This window comes from Pongo pygmaeus, chromosome 3 (genome assembly GCF_028885625.2).
Source record: "Pongo pygmaeus isolate AG05252 chromosome 3, NHGRI_mPonPyg2-v2.0_pri, whole genome shotgun sequence".
NCBI lineage: Eukaryota > Metazoa > Chordata > Mammalia > Primates > Hominidae > Pongo > Pongo pygmaeus.
In genome coordinates, this window is record NC_072376.2 from 171,890,925 (window position 1) to 171,909,099 (window position 18,175).

Here is an 18,175-nt window from a genome sequence, read left to right on the forward strand (position 1 = left end):
CATCACTCACCCAACTATGTGGACTTGACCTCTTTATCCTGTAGAGTCCCCATAAGTCCCTATAGACATTTATCTTGGCACCTGTAACAGTATAGTTAACTTAATATTTATATGTTGGCCTTTCCCTTCCCAGTTGTAAGCATATTGAGATAAAGACTGGATATAGTTAATTTCTGTTCCTGGTACCTTTCATGGTGCCTGTGTGAAGCCACACACTCAAAGGTGTGCAGAAGGAATGAACTCAGAAGTATGGTTCCATGCTTTTGCTGCTGATTAAACATTTATTCTTTCATTCCACATTTTCCTGTACAAAAGGAATAAAGGATTTACATATCACCTACTTTCTTAAAGATGGAAGAAGTGTAACCAACATGCAGTATAGCTCTGTGTTGGTAATATAACAGTGGACTACATTTAATTGGAATTGTTTGTAAATTAATATTAACATCTTTAGGTTATCAATATATATTAAAGCTTCTGATAAGAACTTTAAGTGCTTTTCACTATACTCCTGATCACAGGATAGCAACTCAGTGGTGATTTTTTATGCAGTTCCACTGAAATTGCTCTAGGCAATTCACACAGCTAAGGCTGTATAAGTGCAAAATAGGGGAAGAAAGGAGAGCCAACACAGTCTTCCTGAGAGTACTAACATAGCAAAAGATAAATGAATTCCAAATCTGTTACTGCCATCTATTTACATAATTTTTTTCTTGAAATAAACAGCTTTTTACTGGGTGGGAAATAATGTGTATTTTGTGCTGACAGGGTGAACGCTCATTGCCATGTCAAGCTTAATTTTCCCTTTTCTTCCACCCCCAGTCTTCATTTATTTTCAGGGTGTAGCCCTTTGGGTCTCCCCACTCTTCTTGAGCAAACCTTTTGAGAGATTTCTGTTTGTACTTAGAAGCTGTTTTTTGAGAGAGTAGGGAAACGGTGGAGGTTGGCAGAGAAAAAAGAATATAGAATAGGGTTAAAGAGTGGTTGGAAAATGTAATGTAGTGCGTTTCATAGGAGCAGGGTTATGGCTTGCTCATTGCTTTATCTCAGAATGCTTGCCAAGTAGTAGGCATGCAGGAATTGCTGGTTAAATGGATAGTATTTTTGCCAGTATTTGTTGTCATCATTATTGTTTGTTTTTGTTTTGTTTCATTTTACCTTTTCTTGGACCATTGAAAGTTTCCTGTCATTCCTGACTGTTTAAATATTTACCTTTTTGGATCACAAGACTGTTCTTTAAACTCTTTATGTAAACTTATTTTTGACTGTGTAGGGAGGCTTCCTTGTGTGAGACCAGGAGGAAAAACAGAGATCATGCTTCTTCCACACGGGGATATCCATGACCACTTCTACTCTGATTCCTGTAAAAGTTCAAGAGAAGAAACAACACCCACACTAGAACTGGTCTCAAAGGATATAGCAAATCACCCTGCAACATGTTATACAACTACTGCTCTTTTCCTTATTGGCCATTACTCCTCAAAACCCAGGATTTACAAGTCACTACTACCTCTGCATTTGCCCTGAAAATGGTCTTCTCAAATCACTTTAGTTCTCTTCCTAAAACACAGGTCAGATCGTGTCATTCTCTTTCTTGGAATCTTGGAATTGGCACACCGCAGCTTGTAGAGCAACAGATGCATTCCTTGGCATAATATTTAAAGTCCTTCACAAGTAGTCCTCAGGTGCCTTTCTAGCCTCATTTGCTGTGTGGTTCTTCTGTAGGAGACACATCCCAAGCACCCAGTGATACTGTCTTTTTGTGTTTGTGCTGTGCCCTCAGTCTGCAGTGACTTCCCTGTTCATTATTCCTTCTGTGTCTTTGTCCAAAATTTTCTCCTTCTTAGGAGGACACCAGTCATTGGATTACGGTGACTACTAATTCAGTATGACCTCATCTTAACTTGATTATATCTGCAGAGACCCTGTTTCCAAGCAAAGTCATATTCACAGGTATAGGAATTAGGACTTGAACATATCTTTTTTGGGTACACAATTTCAACTACAGTACATGGCTCTAGGTATTTTAAAGAGGATTCTGTTTTCTGTGTTTCAGATCACTTGAACTAGTGTCTGTCATGTTTCAGAGAAGTAACTGAGACTTTGGTTCCTTGCTTTTCCAATCTTGATGAGTAGTTTCAGAAATAAGGCCTGGCTTCAGTGCTAACCAGACAAATCCTGGCATCATGGAATTTTAAAACCAAAAAGAGTCCATAGTCATTTTGCTTAAATTTAACAATAAGAAAAGGTAGACAAATCATCTTCTCTTACTGTGCCTGAAGGCATAAAGTGGACATAAATAATACCCTGATGCCAAGGACAGTGTTCATTCTTTATGTTCAGCAAAAACAGAAATGAAATAATTCAGATTAGAATACATTTCCCTGAAATGGTCAGCTATTTTTAGGCAAAAGCCCCAAGGCTTGTTTTCATACCCCTTTTGAATCATGCTGAGTGGCCCCAGTCATATGAAGAGATGTTATCAGTAAAGCACCGGGAACTGTGGTCGGTGCTCTTGGAAGCTCCACAGTAACTGTTGGTTGAATGTAGAAGTGAATGTGAACATGAAGAGAATATGTGTGCCACAGAGCTACCAATAGCTCAAGGCCTGTGTATCAGGGATGGCAGGGAAAGGGGCTGGGAGTGTGCGGGGAATTTCCATAGATTATCTCTTTTAATCTTCACAACAGGACCTATAAGTACTCCTAGGGGAGATGTTCCCAAAACTATAAAACCAGTGGGAAGCAGAGCTGAGATTTGATCCCAAGCCTGTCTCATTCTGAAGCACTGGTGACCTTTGTCCTGCTTCTGTTTCCTTTACCAAATTATGCAACTGTTTTTTCCTCTACTAATACTAAAATGTCAGTGTCTCACCGCACTTTGGGAGGCTGAGGCGGGCAGATTGCCTGAGCTCAGGAGTTTGAGACCAGCCTGGGCAACATGGTAAAACTCTATCTCTACAAAAAATACAAAGAATTTAGCCAGGCATGGTGGCACATGCTACTTGGGGGGCTGAGGTGGGAGAATTGCTTGAGCAGGAGGTTGAGGCTGTGGTGAGCTGAGATGGCGCCACTGCACTCCAGCCTGGGCAACAGAGCAAAATGCTGTCTCCAAAAAAAAGAAATGTCAATGTCAAAATTATATTTATGTATTAAACCAAAGACAGTATTCATATGTAAGAAGAATAGAGTTTTCCTCTTTTCTTTTTTTTTTTTGAGATAGAGTCTCACTGTGTTGCCCAGGCTGCAATGCAATGATGCGATCTCAGCTCACAGCAGCCTCGACTTCCCGAGCTCAGGTGATTCTACCACCTCAGCCTCTGCACTCCAGTAGCTGGGACTACAGGTGTGCACCACTGTGCCCCGCTAACTTTGTATTTTTAGTAAAGATGGGGTTTCACCCTGTTGCCCAGGCTGGCCTCAAACGCCTGGGCTCAAGCGATCAGCTGGCCTCGGCCTCCCAAAATGCTGGGATTACAGACGTGAGCCATTGTGCCTGACCGTTTTGTTTTGTTTGTTTGTTTAAGAGATGGGATCTCACTCTGTCACTAAGACCGGAGTCAGAGTGCAGTGGTATGATCATGGCTTACTGCAGCCTTGAACTCCTGGGCTCAAGTGATCCTCCCGCCTCAGCTTCCTAAGTAGCTGGGACTACAGGTGTATACAGTCACAACCAGCTAATTTTTAAAAAATTTTAAACAGTCTAGGTCTTGCTGTGTCATCCAGTCTTGTTTGGAATTCCTGGGCTCAAGAGATCCTTTTTGCTTCAGCAACCTAAGTAGCTGGGATTACAGGTACGAGCCACTGTGTCCATCACTCGTATCTTATAAAATACTTTTAAAGCATTTGGATCAAAAAATGAGACAATCTGAAATACATACTTTTCCCCTCTGTGTCTTTTTTAAAAGTTTTAAATTAAAAAAATTATTTTTAGACTCCTGGATCAGAACAATTGTCCATGATTTTTGTTTCCATCTTTTTTTCATTGAAAAATAACATGAAACATTTAATAAGGTGTTATGATCATTATTAAATTTTATCTCTTCTAAAGTAGCTGTTTTCAGTTTGATATTTGAATACGTGTTATTCTTCAAAAATAAGGATTGAACAACTTGGTTATAAATTATAATGCTGTCTTGGCAAAGTGTAATTATTAGGGCAAAATTGATTTAAAAGAAAATGCAAGGCAATTAAATCTGATTTTTTTTACTTTTAACAAAATCAACATATGTACTATGTTATAATAATATATAGCTTCAGAGCCTTTTTAATGACCTCATTTTATTTATTTATTTATTTAGAGACGGAATCTCCCTCTGTCACCCAGGCTGGAGTGCAGTGGTGCGATCTTGGCTCACTGCAACCTCTGTCTCCCAGGTTCAAGCGATTCTCCTGCCTCAGCCTCCTGAGTAGCTAGGATTATGGGTGCCCACTAGTGCTCCTGGCTAATTTTTGTATTTTTAGTAGAGACGGGGTTTCACCGTGTTGGCCATGGTTGGCCAGGTTGGTCTTGAACTCCTGACCTCAAGTGTTCCGCCTGCCTCGGCCTTGTGTAATTTTAAAATTTAGTGGTCTGGGTCATAGTCATCAGACTGTGTTGGTTGTAAGTGACAGTGAACTAATTCCAGGAATAGTGCTTACTCAGGAACAGCTGGCTTCGGGTACTGCCAGGAATCTGTTTCATTCTGTTGCTCACCTCTACTTTCCTCCACGCTGACTTGTGCTGACTTCATTTTCAGACAGGCCCTTACTTCATGATGGCAAAAATAGCCACCACCAACTCCAGGGTTACCATTTACAAGCTGAACAACTGAGTTTTGGGGCTGGCTCACACAGCCAGCTTGGGTCATGTGGCCATGTCTCATTAGCCAGACCTGAAACATGGACTCCCTCTGGACTGAGAGTAGAGGGAAGATGGTTTGAAAATAAACTTGGCATATTGTTATCAAGATTAGGAGGAAAGGATGCTGGGCATGATGACTTAGGGCACAGCTTGTTGAAAGAAGGTACAACCAGAACTTTATATGTTTTGCTGTAGGGATTTAAGAAAACAAATCTGCTACCCAAAAAGAACATGTTCAGTATTAACTGCCTGAAAAAGGAAAAGACCAAAAATGCACAATTTGTGATTGAGTACCAGATACTGTATTAATTTTCTTTAAAAATCCTAACATTAACAATCCTCTGAGGTAATTATTGCCATTTTGGAGCACTTACTGTGTGTCACTCTTTGTGTGAGGCACTTAACGCTTTGTAGGACAGCTTTGTGAGAGCAGCCTTAATATTCTCATTGTACTGATGAAGAACTAGGAGGCCAGAGGCATTTGGGTTTGAATCCAGATGTGTCTGATTTCATTTATGTCATCTCCTAGTTTTACAGTTTGCTTTTGTTAGGCTGTCTGTGTGTCCATCTATCCTCCTCTGTCCTGTCAGAGCTCCCCCTCAGCTTCTCTAAGCAAGGCCCCCTTTCACCTCGGGCACCTCTCCAGTCCATTGGGAAACCAGCTCAACTCTGTCCACTGAGCATGCCACCAGTGTCTGTCCCCTTTCCCCCACCTCTGCTGCTGGAGCTCTAGCCTTCATTATGAAGGGCCGGAACTCTTATTATGAATTCTGTTTGGCCTTCCTGCTTCCAGTCTTCATCTCTTCCACCCCCATTTTCCTTAACAGCCAGATTGAACTTTCAAAAAGTGCAGACCTGATCTTATCAAGTGTCTGTTTTCCTTGGCTTCTCATGGAGGGAGAGCATGATCCTGGCCCCTGCCTGCCGTCCTTTCCACCTCACGGCACTCACACTCTGGCCTTTTTTCTTCTTCCTTCTCCAGCGCAGCAGTCTTACACCTTACCACGTCCTTCTCTGTTCCTATGGTGCGCTTCATTTGTTTTACTTCTGCAGGTCTGTGTTTACATGTCACTTCAAGTCCTTAGGGACTTGTCTGTCCCTCTCCCCTACCCCTTCAATCTGGAAATCTGAAACTGTTTACTGCTCCTTTTTGAACTTGTCACAGTTTGTAGTGATACATTCGTCTGTGATTATTTGCCTAATATTCCCCAGTGAATCATGAACTCCGTAAGGGCGGGGACCAGGTCTGTCTGGGTAATCAACTGCTGAGTCTCTAGCAGCAACCACAGTACCTGGAACATCACAGACACTCAAATATGTGTTGACTGGACTGATGGGTTAAAAACTGAGTATGTCCAAAGCAGTGCACTTTTAAATGATTACTTTTTCTATAGTTCCCTCACTGTGTCATTTATTAAGAATGAACCTATGTTTTCCTCAGAGCAGTTTTATCCCAGTTGCTTTTGGTTTGCTTAGAAACATGCTTCCTTTCTTGCTGACTGTAATTGCTAGCAATTCCAGTGCTCTACAGTGATGCACTTGGTTTCTGAAACTCCTGGATTAGAGCTAGCCATAATAGGGGAAAATAATAAATTTTAGGGTATGTAATTCCTCTCAATTTGACCTGAGTGTGGGTGAGGGAAAGAAGAGAAGGCTCTACCGACTTGCTCCAAATGGTTCCCTGTCCAATAACACAGAAGCCTTAACACTCCTTTAACTCGGATATGCTGTCCCCAGAACCCAGGCATCCAAATTTAGCCCTCTCTGCATGTCCTTGTGATTTCTGACTGCCATCTGTGTCCAAATTGGCTTTGGAAGGAGAAGCTTTCTCTCCAGTGATTTATTATTTAAAGCAGTCTTCTCAGCCCTTATCATGAAAACTGGCAATTTTCATATGGCCTGTTGGAATCCACATGCAAGGCTATCTGTCCCAGGCTCACTGGTGCCCCAGTTCTGAGGGGATCACTAGCCCTGCATGCTTGTGGCCTTTTGATGTGCATGCAGGCATGGTGACTGGGAAGCTTATCTGTCTGTGATCATCTCATGTGCTGCAGATAACATAACTTCTTTCTCCCTTTTTAATCCACAGTTGGTCATGTTCGGAGTTTGACCTGAATGAGATTCGTCTGATAGTTTACCAGGACTGTGACAGGAGAGGCAGACAAGTCTTGTTTGACTCTAAAGCTGTTCAAAAGATTGAGGAGATGACAGCTCAGGTATGAAATGCTGATTTGCTTTCTCCTTTTCTTTTGTGCTTTTAACCACCCCTCTGATCAATCATTTATTCATCTATAATCTTCTCTTTGAGTTATATTATACAGTGCCATTAATGGTTCAGAAGAAACATAAGCAAGCATTGAATCCTTTAATCAAAGCCCTACCCCCAACAGGTATGAGTATGCTCACTGCTAAACACAAATGAAACTGTTAGTAATTAATCATGGCAGGAGCTAAGCAGTGTACTATTAATAGTACTAGAGGTAGATTTGCTGGTGAGTTGCAATCCAGTAAGATTTTGATGCCAAGTGAGTGCCTCAAATGTAATGGGAAAGCAGAACTCTAAAATTCATAAAGTGATAAAGTGTTAGCGTGAAGATCATTCTGTCCAGTGTTTCTCATGGATAATAATAAGTAGCACTGGATTAAACAAAATTAAACAGTTTTGCTTACTTACAGGGCTTCCATATGCAAACCTGCATTGTTATTTTCAAAAACGATTGTTTCTCCAACCCTTCTGACCAGGGGAGCTTTTATTTATTTCCCTTTTTTTTTGTGGAGAGTTGGGTGGTAGTGGTGGTGGTGGTGGTTGTGTAGGGTGGGCGACAAACGATGGGTAGAGTGAGGATAGAGCAGCTCTTGATCCCTTGGAACCAGAATGGGAATGGTAAAGTAACATGTTTAAGGTGAGAAGAGTCTGATTCTTTCTGGGTCTTTTTGGATATGATACCAGGGTACTTGTAAATTCACTTTAGACCTTTCATTCTCTTTTCAATATTTTTTCAGATGCCTACAAATTAAATAAATCCACTTGTATTCGTTCTTTTTATGTTCAATAAGTTGCTACCCATACTGACCAAATACTGGCAGTTTGTAGAATGTGCAGCTAAGTAAACGAACAGTTTATAACGCAGTCTTTGTCTCGTCAGGGCCAAGGGGTTGTTTTCCTGCTTTTGATAAGGATCATTTCTGCAGGAAGGAAGTGTTTGGTTAAACACAGTTTAGCTGGGTGGATTCCACAGTATTTTAAAGTGGAGTTCTGCCAGGTGGCTAATCATTACAGTAGTTGTTGGGCTTGTTAGGTAGGTGGAGGGAGGGAGGGGGAACCAAGAAATCTCTCAGGTGATTCACTGTAGGCTTTCCTGGTTAGATTTGTAACAGAAATTTAGGTGAGCCAGCACTTGACCCTTTGGTGGACAGGAGATGGTTTACCTCTTAGTTTCTTGAATTATTTCCCATTTCTCTGAAGGCCTCACATGGATGGTCTACTTGAGCAGCTATCACTAGGGCTGCTCATAGTGGTGGCAGGTGGAGGGGAAAAGAAACACAAGTTTTCAAAAGGAACTGGAATCTTCAGTGTACTAGAGCACTGATAATGCTGGAATCTGGAAACATAGGCTTTCTTAGAAGCATTCATCTAACCAAAAAGGCATCTTAGGTTCAGGAGGTTTGTAGCTTGCCCAAGGCTACAAAAGAATCCAGTCGGTGCTCTATTCACTATACCAGGTGGTGTCTCCAATTATAGACTGTTCAGTGTTGTACTCCAGCCAAAGGGTCTAGCAGTCTGAGGCAGGTGGCACCTCGTGTCACTTAGTCCCTCTGAGGGGCTGTGTTTCTGGCTTAAGTGAGATTAAGTAACAGCTTTATCTTTAGCGTGTTGAGGGAGTGCTGGATGCTCAGGAATAATCAAGTGCCACTTTGAATGCCATCATTGCTGGAGTGGCAGTTGTGGTCCAGCACATTTTGTGTTTTCCTTACGTTCTTTTCCCATTTTCAGTCCCCACCGCCCCAGCCTCCCTTGGCAAGCACAAAACGTCATGAGTTTGTATCAAGCACATGACTGCAGGCATTTGCATTAGACCACCAGTGTGACTGTCACATTGGAGATTAGATAAGCTGCAATTGCATTCATGTTTTTTTCCAAGCAAAAGCTGCACAAGGAAAAAAAAAGGCAAAGACTCAGAATAGAAACAACTTATCATAGAGGGTGCAGGAAGCTTCTGTAGGGAGTAATATGTTTGGGGGGAGGTAAATATTAATAAAGGTGTATCCTTATACCTTTGTCACTGTGATAAAAATTAGCGGCGAACTCTAGGGAATGTATAGTAGAGCATCGTCTGTTGTCTTTAACCTTTGAAGACCATATTTCCATCATATGCTATGTAATTCACAGTAGCTCCTGTTTCAGGGTTTTGGTTTCATCCCTTACAAATTCAACCTCATGATTTTCCTTCCTGTTACCTTTAAAGGAGTAGTAGAGGAGCTGTGTCATTAAAAACACAAGCGGGCCGGGCGCAGTGGCTCAAGCCTGTAATCCCAGCACTTTGGGAGGCTGAGGCGGGTGGATCATGAGGTCAAGAGATCAAGACCATCCTGGTCAACATGGTGAAACCCCATCTCTACTAAAAATACAAAAAAATTAGCTGGGCGTGATGGTGGGCACCTGTAGTCCCAGCTACTTGGAGGCTGAGGCAGGAGAATTGCTTGAACCCAGGAGGCAGGGGTTGCAGTGAGCCGAGATCATGCCACTGCACTCCAGCCTGGCAACAGGGTGAGACTCCATCTCACAAACAAACAAACAACCCACCCTACAAGCCAGTCTGCCCAAATTAATAGTTTTGTTTTATTAGTTCCATTTGCTTACTAAAAATTTAGATTTGAAGGCTCATCTTTCTCCTCATCAATTTAATGGATTATGACTCTACACAATACTAAAAAGCTAATAATCAAAACTCTAATAACCAAAACAGAGGTCAATTATATGAATTGAAGTGTAAATAATAGTTAAATTATTAAAAGAGGATAAAGTCTTAATACATAACCTACCTCCTTTTGTCTAGAACCCTTCTTCAGCATTCTGCCTTCCCAAATCATGTTTTTGTCATTACTGGGGGAAAAAAAAAAGCTTCTGTTTTTTGATGCAACCTAGGCACCAGAATGCTTTTAAAAAGGAATTCCCAATGAAGAACTGTTGACGAACCTGATATACTTAGTAATCTTTTACCTTGCCTGTCTCTCTTAACCTAGAAAACAGAGGATGTTCCTATTAAAATATCAGCCAAGTGCTGCCAGGGAAGCAGCAGTGTCAGCAGCAGTAGCAGCAGCAGCATCTCTTCCCACATTTCTTCTGGGGGATCTTCACACCATGCTAAGGAACAGCTTCCGAAGTACCAGGTACAACCATCCCTTCTGTGGGAATAGCCCCTGGGGTTAAAGTTATTTATTGTAATTTCTCCTCGGGAAATAATGCCTGCTCGAGGGCTCTACTCCAGGAATATGAGGACAAGTATTCAACAGAGTACTCTTAAATGTTTCACATCAGTGTTGTTTTTGCTCTTTGGCTTTTATCTCCAATAAAAACTGTAATCAAGTAGAGGTAATACAGGCTTCTGTGAACTGGATGAGGAAGAAATATTGCCAGTCAGGTAAATTACCTTGCTTTGTTTCCTTTGCTCTCTGATCCAGAATAATAAACATGTACTTTCCAGTTTTGTTATAAGAATTCCTAAGGATTCTGGGAATGTATATGAGCATCCTAAGAAAATAGAACATGCCAGTAAAAGGAAGAAAGCCTTGTATGGGAACAGAAAGAAATGGCAAGATCTAATCTGAGTATGAAGGATAAAAGGCTGATGGCATTTTTTACACTGTGTGTGGGGGGTGTGTGTGTGTGTAAGGATAGGGGTTAAGGTTATTGAGAAATATTGGCTAACAAGATAAAAAGGAAGAAGTGTTTTATAAATATTGAATGACAAAAGGATATTAATTGATGGAGGACATGTTGAACTTTTTCTTAAACCCATGTAGAATCTTTTCTACTATTTTGCTGGAAAAACAACACTAGGGAAATTACCAGCAAATGGGTCCAGAGGACTTTGTTAATTTCATAGTTAGGATTTGTGCCATGCATTTGCCCTTTTTGAGACACCGTGCTCCTGGGTCTCACAGCAGTCTGCAGTTTAAAAAGTATGGAGTAGAATTTTCAGCAGGTTGAGAATCACAGTTGGCATGTGGCCCTTGTACCCCAAAAGCAGATTATAAATGAAGGAGGTGGGTGGAAGTTAGTAATAAAGAATGTGAAAACCAGTTGGTTTCTGTCTGCATATAGTGGGAAGAAGTTGGTATGAGCTATAACGAGAGAGAGGAACCTAGCTGAGCAGGGCTGATAGATTTATCTTTCTCTTTCCGCCTCTGCAACCATGTATAAGTATTTGTGCGTCAGCGTATGTATGCTTGTGTGTCTATGTGTGTGTATGTATTTGGAGTTTTAAAAAAAGATTCGGAAGAGTATGTTAAGGGTGATTCCCATGTTTTTCCTTGGGTGGAAAGCACACTGACAGAGAATCTAGTTGGTAGGTCGGGGTGCAGAGCCATGGTTGCTTTGGTGGCACACCGGTTTGCTTGGCATTCATACCTGTCCTGTTCATCAGTGTGTCACCAGCACTTAGCACAGGTGCTCAGAATTCTGCATCCCAAGACACTCATTCAGATGTCACTAGGTGAATGAATGTATTGGGGTGTACGATTCTAGAGCTCCAGGAGAGCTCTTGGTCTAGAGACAAAAATGTAGGAGGTATTCTATGTAAATAATAATCAAAATCAAAAGAATGGTTGAAAAGGCAGGCAGTTAGTAGGGTTGACCTCCAGGCAAAACCACAGTAAGGGATGATCTGAGAAAGAAGAGATTCAAAATGGAAAGTCATGAACAGCATCAAATATATTGAGAGAAGTTTAATAAAGCAAAGTGGAAACGGTCCATTGGATTTGACCAAGAGGGAGGAGGTCATCATTGGAGCAGTTGGACTAGTTTGAGCTAAGAGGTAAAGTCAGGCTGTGGTAGATTAACAAGCCAGTGACAGTAGAGGAAGAGGAGGCAGGCAGTCCACTCTTTGGATGGTAAAAGGCATGAGAGAGACTGGTCAGAAGCTAGAGGGGTCAAGTGTTTTTGAAATACTTTTGTAAAACTTCAGAGTTATCAGACCATCTGTTATCTTTTGGGCATTATCTGCAGCAATGGGCATTTTTTATTCCACACTGTTAATTATTTGGCTGAATAATACTGAACCATATTTTTTTCAGGATGTTTTCTTAGTACCAAGAGAAGAGTTACGGTTATTTTCATAATTTAATCTTTGTATTTAGAGTTTATAAATGGAGATAATAGTAATCTTTGTTTCTCATAACACAAATAAAAATGAACTCTGATAAAACACTTGGATCCTATGTGATGATGTTGTGTACAGAGAAGAAATCACAAACATTAGTAATACTTTGGGGGGAAAATAGGCAATTGCCATTATAAGTTAAGATTGTAAGATGACCACTTGAAGCTTTGAGAAATAGTTTTAAACACCGATGACACTAATGAGATTAATAAACATTATTTTCCGTTGCATTGCATGTCATGTTCCATGTACTAACTTTGATTTTGTTTTCTTGCATGTAGTACACAAGACCAGCTTCCGATGTCAACATGTTAGGGGAAATGATGTTTGGCTCAGTTGCCATGAGTTACAAAGGCTCTACCTTAAAGATACACTACATACGGTGAGTCTGGACTTCCTTTTCTGCTAGTTTTGAGAAGTGGAATGGTGGTATTGACTCCTTAACTCATAAATTTATGTTTCCCTTCTCCTTCCCCCCCTACCCAGTTCTCCTCCACAACTGATGATTAGTAAAGTCTTCTCTGCTAGAATGGGCAGCTTCTGTGGAAGTACAAACAAGTAAGTGTAGGATTTTGCATTCCCCACCCCCATTTTTTAAAGTATGTATTTCTAGATAGACTAATTCTTTAAGGGCCATAAGGCATTTTGAAATGACAAGCAGAATGAGTCCAAATTAACAAAGGGGTTTTAAAAGTGGCTACTGTCCTATAAACAGTGAGTGGGAAAAGACCTTTGACTTTATTAGGTGGCCCTAAAGACAAATGGCTGTCTTTATATGTTTTGAGTCTCCATCTGTTACCCAGTCACCGATTTTTAATTTCCTGGGAAATCAAAAATAAAGAACAAAAGGGAAGGGGCTACATTATTCTGAAATATCTGAGAACTTAAACTCATTTTGGCATATTCATTCATGTATTTTGAACTTTCAAGCAGAAATATTTCATATACTTCATTTTTTAAATAAAACAACAAAATACCAGTTGTACTTTGATAAATTTGAAAGAAGGGCTTGTTATAAATTAAAGGACATTCTTAGGGGTCAAGTGAAAGCTGTTTTTTCTTATCCTGGGAAATTAAAAATATTTCTCTATGTATTTGAATACCATTAAGTGAGTCTTGGCTTACTCTTCAACAAAACAGTTTGAACATTTAACACTGGAATGTCATGACTTAAGCCAATATGAGAATTGTTATTTATTTCTTATGAGATTTGTTTTTAACAGACCCTTGGGATTACCTGAACATTTATTGCATTAATTCCCTTACATGCAGATTTAAGTAAAAATTATTTTGGCTTCATTATGGTGTATTATTCTCAAAGTCTTTTTGTCGTTGTTTTTGTCAGTTCTACACACAGCAAAAGTCTTTAGTTTAATTGTTAATAAATACAATAAATTGTTAAAATCTGCTTCCCTCACATTTTTATGAGTAATTCTTTTTAGAAGTTGTGAAATGAAACTCCTATAAGAATTATAATTTCTGTTGCATTTTATTCCTGAAAAAAGTTGCTGAATTGCTCATTGATGTTAACCAAGAGTAAAAGTGAATTTCATTTTGAGAGTTTATGTAAAATACTTGAAATGAATGTCAACAAGTTGGCTGTCAGTTGCTAAAGCAAAATGTAGAAATGAATAACAGTATCTCGGTTGTCAGTCACTGAAGCAAAATTTAGAGTTTGGTGTCTCATTATATAATATGAAATTGTTAGAAGTACAGTTGTTTAGTTACACGGGTTGAGCTACCTCCAAAATAGCTTTTGTTTTCTTCCAAAAATTCACCTGAAGTTGCAAATTTAATTCCCTTTGGTAGATGTGAAACTTTGTTTATAAAGAAAGTATTGAGTGACTGATCAGTCGTTGTCTATATTTGGAAGTCTATTAGAAAACAGCTTTGGTAGCTTCTTGACGTTTTTGTCCTCTTTCTCCTTTTCCCCCCCATCTCCGGATATAGCTTGCAAGACAGCTTTGAGTACATCAACCAAGATCCTAATTTGGGAAAACTGAACGCAAATCAGAATAGTTTGGGTCCTTGTCGTACTGGAAGTAACCTAGGTAAAATCAGACACACAAACAAATTCTTTCTTTCTGAATACACTATTGTGGGTGTGTGTTTTGCTTTATTTGAGTTTGTTGTGGGGTTTTTTTTTTTGCGTTATCTTTAATCTGTGTTTATTTTTTGTGTGTGTGTGCTTTGTTTGCCCTCTTCTGTGTGTTTCCATTTCTAGGTCTGCTGCAAGCATGCAGCAGCAAACTGCTGCAGGGGGTAGCTGAAGGAGGACCTCTCCGGCTCACCCGGAGTGCTTCTTTCTTTGCAGGTTTGTGTGGAATGCTGAGTACAGTGTGACCCACACATATTAATAAATCCTGTGCAGGTTCTTAGGAAAAATCCTACTTTTGCCTCTCTAGAAATCCAAGGGGCTCTTGTGATCACAGATATTGGTTTCAAATGCGGCCAAATCCATGGTGTTTTGAAAATTCCGCCAATGAACCTCTCTTGTAAATGTCTTCGCTAATACTCTAGTGTAAGCTGATTTTGATCTGAAATGAGCCCTTAGTATTTCGAAGAGGATTGTTTTTTCTGATTTTTCTGGGCCTCTTCTGCTACTATGAACTGTTGCCCTTTGCCTTGGTGTCTTTTATCCATTTATTCAACTGCATCCTTACCTGCACGGAGTTTCATTAAAAGTCACTCTAATAAGAGCATGGAAGACTTCTCTCTCTCTCTCTCTCTCTCTCTCCCTCTCTCATTTAAGTAGTGTAAATACAATTTCTAGGTTATTTGCAGGTATAGTCATCTTGGTGTCTCTGAGATTTAACTTGTCTTAGCATGATTAACATGTGGGGAACCTCCATTACTAACATTTAAAGTTGTGAGTATAGCAAATGGTATTTTCCTTTCTGTTCCTTGTAGCCTGAAATATGCTAAGCACCATAGTTAACTGACACCCTAATGAAATTGACACGCTCCTACCTACTTAGAGTGAGGAAAATGCGTTTAAATACTCTCCTTAAAATTGTGAAAATAAACATGCTTCAAAAAATAGCTGTCAAATATAATAATCAGGCAGAGCACTGGGCTGCTTGTCCATTTAAAACTTCACTACAGCAGCATCACATCTACCTTCTAGCGCAATAAGTGTACAGCTTAGGTCAATCTGAAGCATTCCTAGAAGTCTATAATACTTCAGAGTGTTTTCCACAATTCATGCCAGAATATGAGTTTTTCTAAGTAACTCTACAATAATACTGTGTTTGGGTGTATATGGAAAGAAATGGAGGAAGAAATATTTGAAAATGAGTATAAATGTTTTCTATCTGCCAAGAGAGTGGGTTATAAACAGAGAAACATTTTTTGAATTTATGAAATGGTTTTCAAGTATTTCTTTTCCCTAAGTCGCCTACAGTTACTACCAAAACTGATTATAAAGCATTTTGAAAATACATTGCTATTTAAATACTACTGCTAATGAGGAAAATGGCTAAAAAAAATCTACCTGAGAATGTTTATTCATTGCATCAACTGCATGAATCATTTATTATTCAGAGTTTTTTTTTTTAAGAGTTGAACATCACTCAGAAAAGTTTGTGTGCTTACAATTGAATACAGGCAGATTTTTATGAGATGGTTACTTGGTTCTCTTTTTTTCTCATCATCTTTTTATATATTTAATTTTGCCTTCTAGTTAATCTCTATTATAAGCTTATGCCAATCATCAGTAGCAGTAGCCTACTTTGAAATTTAAAAATTACTGCAGTCATTTTAAAAACTTTATCTCTGAAGAGCCCAATAACATGGTTTTCTTGTTCCTTTATCTTAGCACACAGCACACCAGTTGATATGCCAAGCAGAGGACAGAATGAAGACAGGGACAGTGGCATTGCTCGATCAGGTACTGGTACTCCGTTTATTGGTTTAACTAACAGAGTGAACTATCTACAGTGGTATAGAAGTTGGGAAAGTAGAAGACAGCTAGATAACCCTCATCCTGTTCTTTGTTTTTTTCCTTCCTAAGATAGTCTGACGACATATCTAAAGATCTGAAACTTTAATGTACAGTATCCATGAGTGATTGTGCAACATAAACTAGTTTTTTCTAACACTCAAATTAATATGAGACTAATGTTTGTTAAGAAATTTCTTTCCAGAGTGAAGCTTCCTTGAGCCCATTGTACTAGTAATGTGCTTGCTTGACTGTTGAGTATAGACTCAGAGGAAGAGAAGGGTTTGTGGAAGTAAATCTGTCCTGTGACAGTGGGAGGACCAGCCAGCTGACCTGGTCACCGTTTCTTCTGTTCTAGAGACATACTGATCTAGATTTTATCAGGTACCCTTCTCTCCTTGCCTCAAGGCCTAAACCTTTCTGTTACTGCTTTTAGGATCTCTTGGTTTCACCTTTTGTATGTGACCTCTTTTGAGTTTTGACTTGTGGTTCAAATCTGAGGTTTTGTATTATAAGAGAAGGGTGATGAATGAGTGAACTGAAATTCAAGGACTGGAGGTGGTGTGTGGTGCTCTGCCTGATGAATACATATCATACAGGCAGCCCCTACCTTCCAGTGAGACTAGGAGCACCCTGCTGGTTTCTCCCATGATACATGACACCTTCAACAAATGGGCCAGCCAGGCATTGCTCAGACTGGATCCAGGCCTCACATGATGTTCTTCTTGGCCTTTCACTCATTTCTCTGTCCAGCTCCTCCCCTTAGACACTACTCCAAGGTCCTTGTGCTCCTGTGTAGTCTCAGAGCCTTTTACCCCACTCTGTGCAACTCTGCTCTTGTGTTACTAAATGAAATGTGATTTGTTACTGAGTCCCCAGTTTGGTTTACATATGTCACATAATGTAAAGTATATAGCATTTTATTTGTGGTTAAAATTGATGTGTTTTGGTGTTCATAATCTTTTCTGTAAAGTTGAGCTGGGAACCTTTGGTCAGAAACTCTCATTGATCAGGCCCAGCACAGTGGCTCACCCCTGTAATCCCAGCACTTTAGGAGGCCAAAGCGAGCAGATGACTTGACGTCAGTTCGAGACCAGCCTGACCAACATGGTGAAACTTCGTCTCTACTAAAAACACACACACAAAAAAAGAAATTAGCCAGGCGTGGTGGCGCATACTTGTAGTCCTAGCTACTCGGGAGGCTGAGGCACGAGAATCATTTGTATCTGGAAGGCGGAGGTTGCAGGGATCCGAAATTGCGCCACTATACTCCAGGCTGGACGACAGAGACTGCATCTCAAAAAAAAAAAAAAGACTCATTGATCAGACCTATATCATTTTCACTTACAGCCCCTTTGGTACAACATAAAGTCTGAGAAGGTAAAGGGCAACTTATGAAGCACTAAGTAAACTGTTTTGGTTTTGTTTCTGTTTAATGGTGCTGAAGATAACTCCTCCAGTCTTTGTGGGACACTGTCAGATAACTGAGTTCTATCAGTTACTCAAGGACAATAAGCATGTGTTACAGAGCTTAGTGTCCCAAAGCTCGGCTCCCTGCCTTTGTAACCACCCGCAACCCAGCCCCTGACAGGACTGGCACTAGGGCTTTGTTATGGTTGACTTTCCTGGCAAAAAGATGTGGGCCTCACCAGAAGTTGCAGAGTGGGAAGCACAGCCCTAGAACCAAGATCACTCTTAGTCAAAATGGCTGTCTTAGTGGGTGACAGAATTTAACATGTTTGCCTCTGTGTGGTGGGAGCTCTTTAGCTCTCTGTGAAAGAAAGAAAGATGAGCAACATTCTACTGGGGCCCGTTCTGAACACCGACGTCACAATTTCTGTACAGCTGTAACCTTATTTGTTTGTTTATGCCCCTTTTTGTTATGGAGAAAAGATTCAGGGAATTTGAGGGACCTAATAACAAAGAAACATTATTAGGAAAAGTTTGGATTTTCCTAGGTAACTTTTCAGTTTATAATATAGTTCATATAAATGGTTCATGTTGTACAGGT

General features: G+C 40.1%; 1 protein-coding gene across 9 annotated transcripts in view; it reads left to right on the forward strand.

Moving 5' to 3' along the window:
• The window catches only part of FNIP2 (folliculin interacting protein 2), a 137,964-nt gene that overhangs the window by 50,080 nt on the left and 69,709 nt on the right, over positions 1 to 18,175 (forward strand). For 6 of the 9 annotated variants that reach the window (XM_054484847.2, XM_063664246.1, XM_054484846.2 and 3 more), the window contains exons 2-8: positions 6,932 to 7,058; positions 10,087 to 10,233; positions 12,506 to 12,606; positions 12,711 to 12,782; positions 14,175 to 14,275; positions 14,449 to 14,538; positions 16,042 to 16,113. In XM_054484847.2, coding sequence (XP_054340822.1) covers positions 6,932 to 7,058; positions 10,087 to 10,233; positions 12,506 to 12,606; positions 12,711 to 12,782; positions 14,175 to 14,275; positions 14,449 to 14,538; positions 16,042 to 16,113 — 710 coding nt within the window. The remainder of the gene's footprint in view (positions 1 to 6,931; positions 7,059 to 10,086; positions 10,234 to 12,505; positions 12,607 to 12,710; positions 12,783 to 14,174; positions 14,276 to 14,448; positions 14,539 to 16,041; positions 16,114 to 18,175) is intronic. The other 3 variants (XM_054484851.2, XM_063664245.1, XM_054484850.2) reach the window with 1 other exon arrangement.